Source organism: Peromyscus eremicus, chromosome 6, assembly GCF_949786415.1.
Source record: "Peromyscus eremicus chromosome 6, PerEre_H2_v1, whole genome shotgun sequence".
Lineage (NCBI taxonomy): Eukaryota > Metazoa > Chordata > Mammalia > Rodentia > Cricetidae > Peromyscus > Peromyscus eremicus.
Window position 1 is genome coordinate 22,471,820 of NC_081421.1, and position 20,958 is coordinate 22,492,777.

Genomic DNA, 20,958 nt, shown 5'->3' on the forward strand with positions numbered 1-20,958 from the left:
GGTGATTGAAAAGAAAATCAAGAAAACTAGGTGTGTTACTGTATGACCTCTGATCCCAGGACTTGGGAAGCAGAAGTCGAGGAGAAAGTGCACAGAGCAGCCTGGCCCAGACAGTGAGGCCAAGAACAGTTGTGATTGTCTAAGATCCCAGTCCTCCTCAGGGATGAGGTCCTGCTGGGCCAAATGTCAGCCCTAGAAACAAATGCCTGTAGGCAACACTGAATAGATTCAACAGGTTGTATTTATGTGCGTGTTGATGCATATGTGTAAGTAACAATGGTACTCAAGAGGAGAAGGCCGTGAAGGGAATGAGGGGGAAGATGGGGAAGGGAAAATGATAGCACTATATTTTAATTACATAAAAATGACACTGGGAATACGGCTTAGTGTAGATATAGTGCTTGCTTAGTACACAGGAGACAAATCAATATGCAGGACAAAATGAATGAAAACTAAATGGCAGTGGGAAAGGAAAAGCTGTTTTTTTGAACTACTTTCAGAGTTTTTAAAGAACTAATAGTCAAACCCAACATGTAGGCTTCAACTAGATTCTTATTGAACAAAGCAGTATTTTTTTAGACAACCAAGACATTTAAACTTGAAGTAAATGCTAGATAATATTACAGAATGTTGATGAATTTTGTTAAGCATGATTGTTATCACAATTCTGGAGCTTTTATGCTATTCTCTTTTAGAACATCTATTGAAGCATTCATTGAAATCTTCTCTGAAATTTGCTTTGGAAAACTTTAGTAACAGAAGCAGCATGGCAGTAACGTGCTAGAGCAGAAGCTAAAACAAATCTACCTAAAGTTGTGTGATTGGTTCATGAGTTCATTTAAACTGTTGTCTCTGAACTTGTGTATGACTACAAACTTCCATAATAAAATTGTTAAGCCACCCACTGAAAAGGTAGTATTATATTATAACATTGAATTAGTTAGGAAAATAAATCCTAATTAAGTAATAATTAAATATTAATATTTATAAATAAATTGCAAGCAAATTAGAAAAAATCTTCACAGTAAAGTGGGTACATGTAATTCAACAATATTATCAGTAATTGGATCAGAGCTCCAACAAACCTCAAATACTAAAGACTGGAGGCAGGATAAATATATCAGTTCAGACTTGGTCTCAAAACGAAAATCTGAAAAAGGTGGCTTTAATGAAGAAAACAACTTAAGCAAGCAATCCAGTGTAGCAGTAGATCCAGTGGTAGAACAAAAGGGCACCGTGTGTCATTGGGAGATCTAATGGGAAAGGCACATCATTACTATTGTCAAAATTTATACCCTGAAAGCCTTAATTGGAAAGTTGCAGACAGGGCAAGAACTGGAGACAGGAAAAAGGACAGCTCTGAGTAATGCAGGAGCCTGAGTTGAGCTTTCTGCAACTGGAACATTATTGAAATGATTGACTCACTGGAGCTGTGCCAGTGGAGTGTGTAGCAGAAGGATTTCAGCTGTTATAATGGTTGTGTTATTTGTTCTGGGAGGGTTCAGATGTGGGTAGCTACTCTGTCTGTAGTTTACTTTTGAGAAGCTAAAAGAAAATACTTTTGATATACTTTCAAGCTTTCATTAATATTGATTTTATTTCAAAATAATAAAAGTAACTTGAAATTTGGAATGAGGAAATTCTTGAGAACACTCCGTTGTAATTTATTATTTAAATAGTTGGTGCATACACACATGTGGCTATCCCTACGTTTCCTACTTGTTTTACCAAATGGTTTCTGTCTTTCATGTTGCAAAATGACAGCTTTAAAATATGACATCCAAAGTTCAAAAGATTTCAACATGACAAAAATTTGATTCACTCAGAAATATATGTATTCAAATAAGGGGAGTTGTGCCAGAGTCAAGAGACATGAAAGAGAGCTCCTCTCATTATCTCTTAATTTCATCAGGTTCAGAAAAATAACTGCTACAGATGTATATTCCAGAGACAACAGTCTGTTGCATTCCCACCATTGTCAAGGTCAACTGGTACTTAGTCTCTGCCTCAGAACACTAACAAGGTTTTATTTATGGTATAACCAACCTTAGCAAATATTTCAGAAAGACCCCAAAGCCATCCATAGAAATTTGAAGATTAATACTTGCTGCCAGCTTTGCATTCCAATCATAGTAATTAAGCTTCTCTTGTTTCCCTAAACACAGTTCTTTCTAGGTTTTCTAATTTCAATAGAAATATTGTCTATTCTGTATGCTTGAGAATTTTTGTATGTGAGTTTAAAGTACAATTTCCTCTACTTTGGGGGCTTTGGAGTGTGTGTGTGTGTGTGTGTGTGTGTGTGTGTGTGTGTGTGTGCTTGTTGGGTGATTTTTTTTTTTTACTTTTTTGGCTCTTTGTTCTTTTGAGGGGCCCACCACCCAGCTACAAAATAAATCGCACATGGAGGTTTATTCTTAATTATAAATGTCCAGCCTTAGCTTGGCTTGTTTCTTGACAGCCTTTCCAAACTTAAAATAACCCACTTACCTTTTTCCTCTGTGTTTTTTTTTTTCATTTTCTTAATGTCTTATTTTCATTCTTACTCCATGGCTGAATTTGTGGTTGGGTGGCTGGCCCTAGTATCCTCTTCTTATGTATTTGCTCTTTCTTCTTTCCCTCTTAAATTTCTCCTTCTGTTTGTTCTCTCTGCCTGCCAGGACTGCCCATCCTTTCTCCTGCCTCACTATTGGCCATTCAGCTCTTTATTAGACCAACAGATGCTTTACACAGGCATAGTAACACAGTTTTACAAACCCAACATAAAAGAATGCAACACATCTTTGCATCATTAAACAAATGTTCCACAAACATAAACAAATGTAACATATTTTAAATTAATAATCTATACATTGTGTGTGTTTTAATTTTTTTACATTCCATGAGGATTAAAGGCTGTTATAAACTCATGTTTTCAATAATTGGTGTTCTTTAATTTTTTACATCTTCTAAAAATGTCAACTATTTATACAAAACCCTTAATATTAGCTGTTGTATCCTATGGCAGTACAGCTAATATATTTTTAAAAAAGAATGTATTTCACTCTATCTCCAGTATACAGATACACACATTCACACACACATTTACACAGATGAAGTTGTATGCATTTGAAAAAATAAACATTTTTCCTTTTGTATAAGTAAAGGCATATATTTTTGATAATCAGAAAAGGAAGTAAAACTTTTTTTGTAAGAGTGAAATTTGAGAAAATTTATTAATTTCCCATATTATTCTACCAAACCTCTGCAAATCATAGGATTGACCAGAAAACTAATCTTCTGGAAAATTGACTGATCTACACAGCTCCCTTTTGTCTAGCTGATCTATTGTTCACTCTTTGACCATGCCAGTGCTCCAGGAGCATGCCTCCTGTGGACCACATCATTCTGGTTCCCAGTATTGTTGAATTCAGGTAGGGTATAGCCAAAACTTCAACAGTGATCAATCAGCTGTGTATGTGAAAGATTAGAGGGTTGATTTTCTATCACCCTCCTTGGCTGGTTGCTTGCTAGCAATCACTACATTGCTTAACCAAAAGCCACAACTTCTCTCTTACAGCCCAGAGTCTTGTTATTCTCTGGAAATGTCCTCACATTTTTTTTAGTTGTGTGGATTTGGAAATAGCAATAGTTACTAGCCCAGGTTAAGTGGTAGCAGCATTGATGTATCTATTCTGGTTGACTTTGTACTACATCTTATATATGGACCATTGTCTAAATGTCATGTAGTGCACATTTTAAGTATTTTATTTACTTTTATAATGTCACCTTATATTCTATGTCAATTAATCTCTGTATAAACACCAACTCATGTTTTTATTGCTAAGACATTAATACACAGAGAGGAGACTTTATTTATATGGTAGTCTGGAATGCTGGACTAAATATCCCAAGTAAAAATAATTTACAATGATAAAATAAATTTTAATAAGAGTATTGAGAAATATCAAATATTAAGGCATTATTAAGTCAAAATTAAAGTCAGAATGTAAACACAGATAAATTATATAAGGGCTCTATCAGCTGAGAGAATTTAATGACTCTGAGTCACTTTTTATAACAGTCCTATGAGATGTAAGGGTGGTGACAGGCTCTGAACCCCACAGGCAGGATATCTTAAAGACTGATGTTCTCCACCCATTTTAATTGGCAGTTTTTGAGTGTACTGGAAACCTCCTCTTTGTTGATGAGCTGCAAGCATGTTATGTAAAAGGATGATTAATGAAGTTAAGAAAGGATCCCCTTTCCCCCAATAAAGGACTAATTTTAATGATAGAAAATAATGATTCTCTGTCTAGGAAGCAGGTGTTATAGAGGCTGCCTTATTGCTCTCAAGAGATGATAAAGACAGTTTGTTCTCATGAAGTGGAAAAGGAATGAAGGATTCCTAGGGAGAAATTACTACAGTAACTCCAAAGGAACACAAAGAGTTTAAGTTCTATTATACTCAAGGAAAAAATACAATGATAAGATATCTAAATGTTGTAGAATATTATTTTTAAGGTGTGCTAATTTTGTTTATGCTTGGGAACATTTGTTTAATGATGGAAAAATGTGTTTGATTAAATAAAATTCAGCTGGAGTCAAAAGGCTGAGTTAGCCACTAGCTAGCTCACAGGAAGTATTAAGGAGGAGCTAAGTGGAGAAGGGTTTTTAAGGAGGGGCTAGGAGAAGCATGAGGACTTTTTGGAGGATGAGAGCAAAGAGAGGAGGTGAGATACTTGCTATTGAGCATCTCTGAAGAGCAGAATTCCACCTTAACCTTTGAATCTTGAGTTCTAGTAAAAATGTGTGTAGGCTTGGAAGAGACAAAAAGAAATATATGCAGTTATATAAAAAATAGTTTTAAAAAATAAAGTCTTTAAAGAAAAAGTAAAAGTAATATAAAAAATAAGCCACATAAAGATGAGAGAATCTGGATTGTATTATCTTTGGTATTTTTAGCTGCAGAAAGACATTTGATGTAAAGGCTGCTCAGTTAAACCAGTACGTATATTTTAAAGGTACCTTGACTTCAAAACTTGGATCTAAGAATATGTTGCTTTGGAAAGGAGGCTCTGCTTATGTTTCCACAGGAGGCAAGAGGCTATGGATTTGTTCTAGATTAAGATACATTAGCTTTGACCAGCCAAGACCCCCTGAAAGGTCTCCGATGACACCATGGCCCAGATGATCCAACATCCAAAATGGTTTCAAGGCAACTGGCTCAGACAATACAGCCTCACAGACTACTCCATAATCCTAAAATTTTCTTTGTGTCCCCATAAGAATACAGCACCCTTGTCCAGCAGGAAGTAGTATGAGAAGCTACACCCAAATTCCCAAATATACCAAGCTGGCTTTGGAGATGGAATTGGCACACTCCTTCTCTAAAACCAAACATAATGTTAAAACAAAATATTGAGAGATTCTTCTGTTCCATATCAGAAGAGCCCTCTGTTGTGGGACAAAGAAAAACCAATATTTTTATTTAAAATGTGTTGATTATTAATGCAATCTCTTCCTAGAGAAGAAAAGGGGATAGTATAGATATGATAGGATGAAAGGGTAGATGAATGAACCTATTTTCAAAGAGCAACAACTTGTTTGAAATGTTTTACATTGCTATAGATTTTAGTTTATTGCTACAAATTTAAAGTTAATTTTATTATACTGTATGTATATTTTTACTCTTGTTTAAGGTATTATGTGTATACAACTCATTTAAAATTGTAATGTATCATTAAGAAACACAGATTAATAGTTAATCATCTATGATAATCAAACTTATAGTCATGTTAATTTAGTTTTCTAGGTATACATAGATATATTCCAGATAGATAGGTAATCTTCAAACACTTCAAAGACCTACAGAATATGGCATTTAAAATGTTTTAAAAACTTAGACTTTCTGGACAGTGAGACATGTCTGCTCCTAGCAGGACTGATTTACTTCAGAGAGGAGGATGGGCATCAAAGACACTCCATATGGAGTTTATCTTCTTCTTGGTGAAAATAGCCATTTGAGCAAGAAACTGTTCTTGTCTGGACTGCTCAACAAAATGTTGTATCAACTTGACATGCAGGTTCCATAGAAAGGTGACCAATGAACTTTGCAAGGCAAAATGGTCCTTCAGGTTCCTGCTTCACAGTGGAAACTGCCAGACATTCTACAGGACACAGAGAGAAGTGACTGAGAGATGCTAGGCCTGTGGGCTGAAGAGAGACGCCCCAACTTTACAGAGGAAATTTGGATGACTGTCCAGGCAGCCAGCTGTCTCTGTCATTCTAGATTTTTGAAAGATGGTTATAATGCATTTCCTGTTTGCATAGGTATTATTGTATCTTTCTGAGGCCTGTGATGTAATTGAAGACTATATAGTGATAATTATAATTTTCCTTGGTTGTGATAAAAGATAAATTAGATATGAAACTTTAGACTCACAAATATAGGATAGATAGAATATTTTCTTTAATTTTGTCAAATACAAATAGATTAGATATTATAACTGTAATTTTTGCTTGATTACTGTTTTGTTATATGTAATTTTACTATGTTAAAATTAAACCCTTCCTTTTTGATTAGACAGAAAAGGGGAGGTGCTGTGGGATGTTCTGTATGCTGTCAATGTGTTGCTCTGATTGGTTGATAAATAAAATGCCAATTGGCCAGTAGCCAGGCAGGAAGTATAGGCAGGATAAACAGCAAGGAGAATTCTGAGAAGTGGAAGGCTGAGTCAGAAGATGCTGCCAGCCACTGCTGCCATGAGAAGCAAGATGTAAAGATACCGGTAAGCTATAAGGCACATGGCAAGGTATAGATTTATAGAAATGGGTTAATTTAAGATGTAAGATCTAGCTAGCAAGAAGCCTGAGCCATTAGGCCATACAGTTTTAATTAATATAAGCCTCTGTGTGTTTATTTTGGTCTGAGTGGCTGAGGGCCTGGGCAGGACTAGAGAAAACTTCAGCTACAATTAAGTTCCCTGTGTAGCTGTGCAAGAGTTGGAGCCTGAGGAAACAGAATTCCCTCCAGCTATGGCCCTTGAAGCCTAACCACAGCTGGTAGTAGCAGAGTTGCAGTTGCTGATTCAAATAGCTATGGCTTAAAGGGCAGCAACAATTAAGTAAAGGGGCAACATATAAACATGAAAATAAAAAAAAGGTGGTCTAGATACAAATTCCAAATGAAGCTCAGAAAAATAAAGACAAAGGAATTACATTGAATGCATTGGATCAAATGCTCCAGTTCAAGCATAAAACACTGTATTTGAAATGTGAGTTATTTGCTGTATTGAGGCATACTGAAATAAAGATTAAAGACCTAGAAAAATTAAAAGCAAAATGTTACCAAAATAGCAAAAATAAACAAAACAACAAAAAATATTAGCCTAAATAATTATAGGCTAAACGCAATGGAAGGCATGTGTTGCTAGACAGAAAGTACATAATTTTATTCTATGAGTGGCTCTACTAATCAGTAAGAAGGTTTGGATCATAAACATCTAAGAAGTGAGCTCAAAACTTATAAGGTAAAGAATTGACACCACAACAAGATAGACAAATCACATTCACAGTAGGTGTGTTTTTTTTGTTTTTTGTTTTTTTTTTACAGACTAACAAAATATAGACTATTTCAACAGCCTAGAAGAGAAATTTAGTCAAAATTTAGTCTATTGAATATTGCCTGTAAACTATATGGTCTACATTCATTTCAAATACCTGTAGGGCACATATCAGAATCTAGACTATAAGAGAAATCTCAAAAATTTGAAATATAGAAACAAAGAATAACCAATGTTTTCTAAGGAACTTTAAATTATTCATCTTGATCAGAGAGATTTCATATCTTAGTGTCTAGAAGCATGTAAGAACTAAATTTTGAGAGGAGTAAGCAAGATCACTTCAACTTGTGAAGAACCTCAATAACTTATGATGGAAGGGTCAGTGTTGGCAGAGACTTACAGATAAGAAGCTGTGGGGCCTTCACAGCTTAGACATACACACATATAACATATACTCCAACAGCTGTGAAAAGAACAATAACAAAGAATGTTATGAAATAGCAGGGTGTAAAAACAGAGAAAGAGCAAGATATTTCCAGTAGGTTGTAACTTTGTAAATTACAACATCTGTCCATTGTGAAAAACAGATCATCAAAATAGATGGCACATGTTGTATTAGATTTTATCATATGCATAAACTCCAAAGTTTAGTTGGAGTTTCTGTAATCTATCAAGAGCAGAGAAATGCTTAAAATCAGTAAGATAAGAATGTAAGAAAGCTACAAAAATGGCAGAAACAACACTGAAATGTTAGACAGTATAGGTGAAAATGATTTTACTTGAAAGTGTGCATCTCAGATTGCCTTCAGTGATTAACAAACAAAATTTTATGCTGAATCATTTCTAATAGCTAACTGATGAAACAGAAGGCAGGAAACTTGAGAAGTTCAAGGCGAATGACAGTTCTGTCACCCTGGGTAAGCCCTACCTTCACTCCCCAGGAAACAGGTCTGACTCTACTGTCTGTGGACTTTGGACAATAGGTCTCACACCTGTGTTCTGTATTTCAGATCCTTCATGAACAGTCCTTCAAAGTGAATTCTGAAACTCTTTTTTCTTTTATCCAAGGACTTCAGACTGTCAGCTCATGAATGCTGATCTTTAGTTCCACAGCTTACTCTGTTCTTAGCTTCCAGCCCAGACTCTTAGGTGCACTGTGCAATTGGCTGCTAGACAATTTATAAAATTGGGTGTCACTGCTAAGGAGTACACTGGCAACTCCTAACATGCAGCCTTCATTCCTGGCTAGATGTGCCTTTACTAATGTTATCTAGCATATTGATTTTACCTATTTGTAAGCCATATAGAGCTTCCATATAGAGCTGTGTACATAAGCACACTGATTTCACCCATATGCGTGAAATATAGAGTTATGTATACAAGCACATTGATTTTACCCATATGTATGCTGTATAGAGTTATGTACACAAATGGAAATGATGCCCACTTTTCCTGGGTATTTTTTTTTTTCATACTGATGACTAGAAGTAACTAACTACAGTCTGGATAAGAACTCCCTATGGTCTATGTGTGTCTCTACTCTGTGATGCTTTTGGAAGACAATAGAACTTTCAGGAAGTGGGCCTAGTAGCAGCAAGGTTGATAGACAGAGATACCTCTGGAAGAGATAGAGTCACCTCCCACCTTTCTCCTCATTCTGCTTTCATTAGCAACTGTCTGATAGATTCCTCAATGATTTGTCACCACAGACAATGGAACAAGGCAAACTGACCACAAACTAAACCCTATCACTGTTAGAAAAGCCAAACAATCCTACTTCATCTCAAATATTTCTGTTTCAGTGTTGGAAAAGTGACTAGCATACGAAACCTACTGCAAAACACATTCATATTTTTTCTTCTTTAAAAAAATAGCCTATTTACATTCTTCTCCTTTGTATGTTCAAAAAGTTGGAATAATATATGGAGATGTCAGCCTATCAGTTCTATAATAATACAGTGTCTCAGAATACATGTTGTATCACAGGATGGATAAATGATCATCAACAAATTGTAATGATATATACACAGAATCTCCTAGATTTTCTTCTCATGGAGCAACATTATTGTTAATTCCATTAGCTTCATATGTAGCAAAAAATACTTACGGATCTAAGTGAATGAACATTTCTAAGTAATAACTATATTTTGAATGGTTAAAATGAACTATTTGTTGACCTTTTTTGCATAATCACAATTTGTAACATTAATATATTAAATATATAGTGAAATATCCACTAAAGAAATGCAAATGAATTATTTTAAGTAAACAATAACAAATTAAAAAGATAGCTATTTACAACACATTTGAAACTTGTAAAAAAGCACAAATGATATTATGAGTTAAATATTGCTATGTTATTCTAATGAAGTTAATTTTCACCAGAGAATTTGTCAAATTATAAATAAGGAAATCAGAGCTACATCACCGTTTTCCTCTCTATTGAAGCAGATAGGTTTGTGTTTTACATAGTTTACTTATGCACAAACTTGTCTTCATTGGCAAGGTTGACACAGCATAAAACAAACATTCTCCCTTTAAATATTAATCAAGTTTATCAAATTTCCTCCTTTAAGCCTGAGGTATGTATATATTCCACATAAGTTATATTAACCTATTGTATAGTTTGCCATTTCAATATTTTCACTGTATTCACAAAACTTAAACAGGAGCTCAAATTACTGTTTGACACTAAGGTTTCTTTCTTCTGGCTAAACCTCCAGTAAAATGACTGAGAACATACTAGATTAGCAGATAGGCTCTCCAAAGAGAGACCAAAGAAAACAAACCCAGGATATCCAATGGTTTCATCAATGCAATCTGTTTCTGTTTAGGCAAAAGCAGTACTCTGGCTCTTCGGATTGCTTCCCCAATGAGTCTCCACAGAATGCCCTAATCTCTTCCTTATGTATCCTGAACCTGTTTCACGAGTGCTGGCGTTTTCATTCCTTCTTGAAGCTTTTATCATCTATACTACTTAGATAGCTTTTGGTTATAAGTAACTGAAAAGCAAATGCAAAGTTATTACATTCCAAAGGAAATATATTGACTTGCGTTTATGGCCAGCTCAGTGGGTTTAGCTTCAGATATGACTGCTTCACTTGGTGGTTAGGAATCCCTTCGTGTATTTCTACCATTCACTCTTAACTCCCATCTCTGTCTCCAGCTGTACCTTTCTCCCTTACTCAGCTAACTCAACTCCGCACTGTCTCCATTTGCCAGCACTATACATTACCATGGTCTCAGTGATGAAGAAGATCCCAGAGTTACCTGCTTTTTCATTTTCTTCTAGTGGTAAAATGGGTCATTGCTCAAATAAAGTTCAGAAAATGAATCTTGGTTTTTCTCTACTGGGGGAAGCCTTATAAGATGGAGTAGATCAATAGGTTTGAGCAAATCAGGTCCATCTATAGAGTTTATAGAGCCCTCAAACCTATTTACCATACATTGTTGTAAAATAGTGACAAACTTCAAAAATATGAAGGGTAAAGGTGTTGATAAAGCACTTGTAATGGAGAAACTTGGCTACATTTTGGCCTAGGTTTTAGAGAATCCTGATTCATTGTCACAGTGAGTTAAATAAATAAAATAAATAATTGCTTGATGTGTACATACATTTACCAATTTCTCAACCTTGATCAATTAAGATTTTATAACTGTAGTTCAACTATGCTTGGAATACTCAATAAAAGGGCAAAATTGAACTGTATTGCGTTTTTACATTATTTTTAATTTGTAAACTAGTGGTGTGACTCTTGTTCAAAGTAAAGAACCCTCTTGGTATTGTTATACCTTTACACATACATCAACATAAGCAATTATTACAATTTTAGGAGCATATCACACACTCAAAAGTTAGTTATCATGGATGAGTCATAAAAAAGTTCTACACAGAACTTTGGTGTGAAATGTCATTATCCTCTGTTTAAAATAAATTTAAACTCAAGCACACAAACACATAGTGTGCTCATTCACTATCTGGAAAATATAAATGTAAGAGTCTGTTTTCTGAAAAATGAAAGCTTCACAAAAACACCAAATTCTTCTCTATCCTTAAGTACATTTGAATTTGTCTAACACAATTATAATAATTACTACATGAGAAAAACCTTATGTGACATAATTTCTTAGCAGATCTTTCACTTGCTTCTTTAAGACTGGAATTGTGAAGTTTCAACTCTCAATCTTTACTTTCCTTCCTGGCTTCTCATATGCTGAACTTCATGTTGGAGGTGTAGCTAGAGAGCATTATTCTGTGTTGTTAAGACACTTCACTGTCGAGAAGGCAGGTGATATCGTCATTTGATAAGAGGCTCACTAATACACACAGCATTTGCAGTTTACAGACATGCTGGGGCATATATTCACCTTTGATTCTAACAAATGTGGCTTTTCTATGATTCTGTAGGTCTGAGCACAGGACATTTACTGCAGAAGTGAGCTGAGAGACTACAACGTCATCACAGGAAATGTCAGTTCCCTGAAAGGTGGATAGTTGCTGAAATGCATAAACTCATCATTGAATTAGCAAATTCAGAGTAGCAGAGATGGCTCAGCAAGAGGAGCCCCTGACCCTAAGCTGATGAGATTGATCCTAGGACTCACTTGCTGGAAGGAGTGAACTAACTCCAAAAGGTTGTTCTCTCCTATCCATACATATGCTGTGGCATATGCACCCATATGCAGACACACACACACACACACACACACACACACACACACACACACGTGCAAGCAAACACACATGCACATACTGAGAAATTTATATGTTTCTAACATCTAGGAGTTTTGACTTTGCAAGTCTTTTCTTCAAAACATATTTTAATACTTTAGTTTTTAGGAGAAAAACAGATGACACTGCTAGTGCAAAGCGCCCCAGATCTGGACACACACAAACCCAAAGGACCAGAATCTTAGTTCACAGTAGCCAGAGACATTTAACAGCATGTAAAGACTGTCTCTTTTTCAGAACTTTAATGCTGAAGCTGAAGGCAGGAAAAAAGATGCAGCCTATGCTTTCATCCCACCACAGGTAGCTTAACTGCTTCAGTTTTATCCTGCAAAGTCCAACAAGGCCTGACAAACTGCACCTCTGAACGAGAAGCATCTCCCAGGCGATGATGCCTATAGACAGAGGGATTTTTTAGTCAATTGCCGGAATTAGGCTTTAATGCTTTATACTAAAAGACTTCATACCCCAGATAGCTGCTGCCATTCGCTGAGTCTTGGCAGACAGCAAGACTGCCAGAAAGCCGCTGCTACCCACTGAACCCTGACAGGCATCGAGCCTCCAGAGCTGAGCCTGTGAGGCCCTGTTAAGCAGATTTCCATGCATGTACAAATGCTTTATTTGTGAAGCTCCTTTTCTTTGAAACAACTCAAACTCCCCCTTTTCTCCTTGAAAAAATATCCCAGCTTCATTAATCTCTTAGATCTTAAGCAAAATTACCTTCCAAATTCATCCTTATAGAAACACAGAATGCGACAGATCCCCTCCTACCAAAAGTCAGTAGTTTTGAAATGAATAATTATCAACCTTTTAAGAGATTTATTAAAAAAAAAAAATGACCAACGTTCTTAAAGTCTTCAGCAGATGCAAAGAAGCACAAGTTACCTTACCATTATGTGGAAGTTCTAGAGGGCGACAGGCATCATCATCCAGCCTCAGTTTTGGCAGAGGAATGAGTTTTTTAGCAAAGGATACCGAGATGGGCTGCACTAACAGAGAGGTGAGGTTTGGTCGGTTCTGTCTAAAGCTTCCATCTGTATTCAAAAAAGAAAAAAACCCAAATCCTTAGCAAACAGAAACTGAACACAATCATAGACAAGTTCTATGCAATCAAGTGTATAAATGTTGAGTAGTAAGTTTATATTTGTTTGATTATTTTCTCCTCAATTATATTCTGCTTGTTAAAATGATTGGAAACATTATAAAATGATTTAGTCTGAATAATATTGTCTTTCTCCACCAACAACTCACACAGACACTTACCACCAGTTCTACCACTATGACTCACTAAGGTAACAGGAAAGGAATGGAGACGCAGAGATGCATGGGAACCAAGACAGCAGAGGGAGCTGGACTGTAGGAGCTGAAACCTTAGCAGGAAACATAGTGAGTGGATCTCGGAGACTGAGAAGGAGTGTGGCTTGTAGCACAGAATTCGGAAGGTCCAGGGACTGGCAGCTCCTGCAACTTTTGACAGGATATAGAAGGGGAGCCTATGAAACGTGGTGTGAAGAAGGGCTCTGCTTCTTGTACACACAGTGTGGCTGCCTAGCCCTTCATCATGCCAGTGGGAAGTGGGGAGATGAAGAAGGGGGAGGCTTCAGAATACAAGAAAGTTACGACTGTTAAGCAGGATACTATTAGGATGTCTGAGAATTTACATGGTTAACTCTGTGCCCAATGCCTTCAGACAATGGAGCATTTGCTAGTAGCAGGTAAAAGCAGACCAGTAGAAAATATCTTCTAAAACTAATGAAAATCAGAAGACCACTGATAAAAAACAAACTTGTCCAAGAACTCCCACATCTAAGCTTATGGTCAATGAATATTACCTACATCCATCCAAAACTAAAATCAACTTAATTTGACCATTCCTGAGAATAAGCTCTCAACCAAAGGCATCTGCACAGAAGAGCAAAGCTGTGAGCAGAGTCCAAGAGGCCGAGGAGAACCTCCAGGACAGCAGAACGAATGGGGATATATGCAGATGTGAGCAGATGTGAGCTAAGGACTCCAGGGAATATGGACAGTAAGATTAGAGTAAGGATTTAAAGATTTCCCAGTGATACAGAAAACAAAGCATTATCTGAAGACAGTGGTTAGCTTTAACAGGACCATAAGTTGTGTAAAAGAGAAATGCAGTAGTACAGTATGACTAGAAGTAGAATAATCATAATTAATATAGTCAGAAATTTATATTTCAGGAGAATGGAGGTAAAAAAATAAACTTGGAACAATGTACACGAGACCAGAAAGTAAATCCTGATGATGCAGAAAAATGAGACAATCAGAATAATGAGTAAAACTGAAATACAGGGCTAAGAAGATGACTCATATGGGAAATACTAGCCTTATAGATGTAAGAACATGAGTTTGTTCACCAAAGTCCTCATGTTAAGAGAGGTAGGGAAGGTGTGTGTGTATTGTGGCATACATTTGGAATCACAGCAGAGACAGGAGAATTCCTCGAGGCAGCCTAGTCTAGTTCACAAGTTACAGGCCTCCCATGAGAACCCCCATTTCTTAAAAAAAAAAGAAAAAAGACAAGTGCTTAAGAAGCAACATCCAAGGATATCACCAACTTCCATATGCACATGCACATGTACAAGCTCACTTCATGTACACATGTGCCTACACATGCACACACACACTGAATAATAAAAGTGATGTGCCTCAAACACATATGGAGGAGCAAGAAGTAAACTACAGAACACGGGTGACCAGGAAAGATGCTGAAACCAATTTAATTGCACACGCTGGAGAAATCAAGAGAAGGGGACAGAGGAAAGGTGGAACAAAGTAACTTTAGGAATTAAATCCTCTTTGAACTATTTGGATAAGTAATGAACTATATTTATCTATAATTTTAATAAAATGCAAATAAAAAACTGATAAGACAAAATAATTACAACAATGCACGCCATACTCAGAGAACAGTGGAGCAAATGTGCTCAAGTCAACAACAAAACACTTGGGAAACTATGTTATTGACTCAGAAAAGGAAATTCACAGTTGAATGCAGACAGTTACATTTTAGAATGCAGTACCGTATTTTCAGAACTTTAATAGGGAAATGATTCCTGGAGGTTTACTTGGAATTTAATTTAATCTGTCCACAGGTGGTACAGGCCTCCATAATCCTGGTAACCAGATTCCAGGAAGCAGATTATACATGAGAAAATATGTTTGTGAACCACTTTTTTAATTTATCATGTGGAAAATCACAAGACAAAAAATGATACTTTGCTTAAGGCTGTGGCTATCATAGAAGCTGTGGTTTTGAGGACATAGTAATAAAGATTTAAACTGAGAATCAGTTTGTTGGAGAAGCACAGGGCTAGTCTTGGGTCTCCGTTGTTACCTTATGCCCACGTGTGACAGTGAGTTTTGACCACAGTGAACTTCACTGTTCCTTGACTGTTTCATGTCAAAGACTATGACAAGCTGTATAATTTGCAGAGTCCAGAGCAAAGTGACAATGGAGGGTTGCTAGTTGGAAAAGCAGGAAGAATTTTGATATGGCAACAGCATAGTATAAATCAAGTGTGGGACCTTTCAGAAAGGACACTCTGAGACTGCACAGGTCATATGTTTACAAGCCAGGACATGCACAGTTCACAGACATGATGTTAGGAATCATGTAGCCTGTTGGGTCAAGATGACAGTGATATGCAGGTTTCAGGAAGTTGCTTTTAGCCAATACTGACCAGTCCTCTTCTGCTCCAGCCTCTACCTTGGGCCAAGACAGCTTATGTCCTCAAACACAGACCACACCTGGGTGTCTAGTTGGGAAGTTTTAGAACAGCCCACTTTCTGTGACTCGCCATGTGTGCCCTTCCCACTCAGTTGTGACCCATGGAACAGTATCTTTAAACCTACTAATATTTTATTTGGAAAGTTCTATACTATATATATATACACATATATACATATATACATATATACATATATATACATATATACATATATATACACATATATACATATATATGTATATATATATGTATTCCATCTATCACTGTATCCCTCCAACCTCCCTAGTCCCCCTCCCTCCTAGCTGTTTAATTTTTACCTTTGTTTTAAGACCGCTCTATTGATATTCCAGTGAATGCTGCTGCTTTTGTATTATTTTCATTTACCTAGTGACTTTTTTTTCTTGCACCTTTTCAAATTTGCTTTTTGTCAGCTTCGTAGATAAGACGACTGATTCTGTAAACCCTCACTGTAGCATGTATCTTAAAAGTTCTTATTAACAAAAACAAACCTGGAGCCAGGTATTGGGGTGAATGCTGGAAGATCAGAGAAGCAGAACAAGCCACAACTTCCTCACCTCGCCAATTCCTTAGCTGATCCTGTTTCCTCAGACTGGAAGCCTCTAGTCCTCATCCAAATGGATCTCAGCTGAACTGCTGCTCCAAAGCCTGAAAGCTTACCAGCCAAATGCTTCTCGTTTCTGGTCCTCACGCCTTATATATCTTTCTGCTTTCTGCCATCACTCCCTGGGATTAAAGGCTTACTTTCTGGGATTAAAGGTTTGAGTCACCATGCCTGGCTGTTTCCAATGTGGCCTTGAACTCACAGAGATCCAGAGGGATTTCTGCCTCTGGAATGCTAGGATTAAAGGCGTGTGCTACCACTGCCTAACCTCTATGTTTAATATTATGGCTGTTCTGTTCTCTGACCCCAGATAAGTTTATTAGCATGCACAATATTTTGGGGAACACAATACCACCACACCTCATTCCATCCTCTTTCTTCTGTCCCTTTTACGTCCACCTTGTTTTTTGAGACAATGTCTCTTACTGGCCTAGAATTTGTCAAGTAGACAAGGCTTGCCAGCAAGAGAGCCCCAGGGGTCCAACTCCCTATATCACAAGCATCCATTACTTCATCTGACTTTTTACGCACATTCTTGCCTTCCAGCTCACTCCCTCATACTTAAAAGGCAAATTCTGCCTTACATCCCTGACAATTTGAAATCTGTGATTGCAAAGTTGTCATGGATGTCAAAGATTGGTATATTTCTAATAGCAAATAAACTTAAGGTCATGAATGATGTCATGCATACCACATGCCAAATAATCTTAAGTCCTGGGTTGCCAATATTCACACATCATCTACTAATGCCTAGTTTGTCCCTCTGTGTACTCTGTGATCTACATTTACTGTGAATTGACTTAAGCCATTAATTCCACCAAACCTGTTCTGAGATCATCACATATGTCTAAGACATTCGCTTTCTGCAAAGTTCAACTCAAGGCCATTTCCTACAGTAAGTTTCCACTGATAATTATCCCAGCTCTAACTCTTCACTATTTTGGTCTGTTTTCATTTCCAGTTAATATAGTGATTAAATAAAATTACTTCCCCTTTCCTGTTAAAATATGGCAAGTGGAGCATAGCACATTGTCAAGGGATCAAGAACTTGAGAAAGACAAACAAATCAACAATTATTTGAAAAATATTCTGTCTTTCTCGGTCTTGGGAAGCCTATGAATGGAGCAGGGGCACAAATAAAGAAAAGTTTGTATGTCTCCACTCACACTATGATCATGTTTTATTCCTGGCAAGCTCTTGCCTCCCCAGAAGACACCCTAAATATATTTCCAAAGGCCATTTGTTCCCATTAACTCACTGATTAATCCTGTTCAAAAGCAATCACTGGCAGATGAAAGCATTTCAATAAATAAAACATATTTAAATATATTTATCAGTTAATAAAAATCAATACTCAACTTCTATTTTCCTCTGAGATGCTCTATTAAGCATATAAAATAATGGATTTAAAAGTTGAATATGAGTGAAACTTAAACCTAAATTGAGCATTCCTAAATCTTTGATGGTTTTTGTGCTGCATGACTAATGGACTTGCATTAGTTTTGAAATATCCTAAGTAATTGGTTCATTAATTTTTCACTTTCACCTTAATGGAAATCTGACAAACAGTTCACTTCTGAGAGCAGATAATAAAAGCAGGACTTCGCAGGACACTAAGATTAAATTATACTCAATTTAAAAAATTTGTTTTGTTAGAGAATTAGAATTTCATTTTCTTATATATTAAGACTTTTTTAATGCAAATAAACATGCATACCATTTCATTTAGTTATATTTTAAAACACATTATGAACTATAAGAATACATCATATACAATACAAAACTAAGTGGGTTATATGCAAGCATACAACGGCTATTAGGTAAGAAAATATGTGGCAAAGCACTGAGAACCTTCTGTGGTATCAGCTTCTGTGTTCTGGTCTGCAATGTCTAGCCTCAATAACTACTGACACCAACCTGTAGTACAGCTGGTGGCTAACTGTCTTTACTTTCTGCATATGTCATGATCTAAAGAGAAAGAAAAATGGATCACTTTTATCAGTAATCCCACCTGTGACAAATGCCACATCTATATACAATGAGAATCTGAATAGACAAGATACTAAGTTTCATTCTTTGACTCACTAGTTGGAATGTAGCAAGTTGTACAATTTTTTGCCATGATAATATTATCATTCTGGAGCTTGGGAGATGGCTCAGTGGTTAAGAGCACATCCTGCTGTTTAAGAGGGCATGAATTCAGTTCCCAGAACTCACATAGAACAGTTCACAATCACCAGTAAGAAGTTCTTAGAGAACCTGACACCTTCTCTCTGTCTTTGTGGGCACTTGCCCTCACAGGTGCACATACCCACACACAACATACAATCTTAAATTGGTTAATAAAAACAAATCTTTTAAAATGTCATCAACCAATACAAACTGCTTTTTCTGAACCACCAGTGTCTTTGGTATGCTGATTTACAGAATAAAAGGTTTGTTACTTCACACAGTAAAACCTGAAGACTGCAGGGAAAAATGAGAGAAATGAATTTAAATTTTCTATGCAACTGTATATATCTGGTACAGTATTGTATCATATCTTTTCAAACTGTTAATGTCCACTTCAATTACATTAGAGCTGTGGGATGTCTTTCTGTATGCTGTGAATATGTGTTGTTATGATTGGTTAATAAAGAAGCTGCCATGGCCCGTGGCAAGTCAGGTTATAGCCAGGTAGGAAATCCAACAGAGAGACAGGAAGAGTCAGGAGTTGCCAGCCAGACACAGAGGAAGCAAGATGACAAGGCAGAACTGAGAAAAGGTACCAACCCACATGGCTAAACATAGATAAGAAATGGGTTAATTTAAGATGTAAGAGCTAGTCAGTGAGAAGCCTGAGCCATTAAGCCATATAGTTTAAAAATAATATAAGCCTCTGTGTATTTATTTGGGTCTGAGCAGCTGCAGGACTGGGCTGGACACAGGAAAACTTCCAGCTACAATTGGGTGATGGGTATAAAAGAAACATAAGTGTCAATGCTCTCTCTCTCTCTCTCTCTCTCTCTCTCTCTCTCTGTGTGTGTGTGTGTGTGTGTGTGTGTGTGTGTGTGTTTGAGAGAGAAAATGAGAGAGGGTGTGGGGCAAGATTTAAGTCTGACTCAAATACCAATGTATATAACAAAAGCCAAGAATCCAAACAGAAATATCAGATTCTAGGAGTCTCAATATGAGATACTGAGATAGTCTAATGTATGAAATGTGCTGGCAAAATAAAAGACAGGACCCATGTGGGTTAACAGGTTCTGCAGTTGAGAGGAAAAGGTGACTCCTGCATGTAGTTCAATTAACTCTCCTTTCGTATCTCTGTCCTTCCATCCCTCTTCATCCTTCTCTCTCATGGTCCTTCTTTGCCATTAAATCTAAGCATATATCTCTTCCTTTCACTTTATAGCCACTCAACAAGCAACAACCACATGACCCAAGCACCAGTCACAATGGAGAACACTAGGTCTTACCATCCAGAATCTATTATCTGACAAAATTACTCATGTGACACCTGATGCATCAGACAGGAATTGGCTTAAGGTAGTGTGTAGTTTTTCCAAAATATACTTTATATAATTTTAACAGCAACAAAAATGTAAAAAGTGGGGCAATGAAGATGAAAACTGTTTGCTCCTTTCCTTGCTTTTTTTGAAAAAAACTCAAGTCATCAAATAAAAGAAGTATTTATGTGTCTGCTGTCCCAGAAGGCTATGCAGCTGCTGTCCCAGAATATCTTATGCACTTTCTTTTGAAAACTACCACCTTGACTGATGTCAAACCATTTGTCAAGTAGCACAACTGTGTTTTCATTTTTACTTGAGCCCACTAAATTTACAGTTGTTTTTCTGAAATGACCATAACATTAAATTGGCTAGTCATTTTGTCGTCCTTGTGGATATAGCTGACACTTCATTTTTCTCAGTATTGTATAAACCACTATTATAAATATCACTAACTCTCTTGGACCCAGTCAAAGTCAACACTGGGTAGTTTAGATTAGTATTAAAAATGAAAACACTTAACATGACTTGTGATCCTTTAGAGAGTGCTCTCTCTCTCCTCTCTGTCTCTCTGTCTCTCTGTCTCTCTCTGTCTCTCTCTGTCTCTCTCTCTCTCTCTCTCTCTCTCTCTCTCTCTCCACACACACACACCACAATTCTCATAGAGATGTATTTTTAACCATGAATGGTTTTATTATTGATATTCGTGTTTCATATTTCTTTAATTTTACAAGATAGCTCTTCCTCTCAAACCAATATGGATTTTAGATTATGGAAGTTCAATGACAATAGAATACTGAAAATCTACATTTCACTTATGAAG

General features: G+C 36.6%; 1 protein-coding gene across 1 annotated transcript in view; it reads right to left on the reverse strand.

Annotated features, from left to right (window-relative positions):
• The window catches only part of Naaladl2 (N-acetylated alpha-linked acidic dipeptidase like 2), an 865,055-nt gene that overhangs the window by 375,638 nt on the left and 468,459 nt on the right, over positions 1-20,958 (reverse strand). The window contains exon 6 of the mRNA XM_059265279.1: positions 13,161-13,304. Coding sequence (XP_059121262.1) covers positions 13,161-13,304 — 144 coding nt within the window. The remainder of the gene's footprint in view (positions 1-13,160; positions 13,305-20,958) is intronic.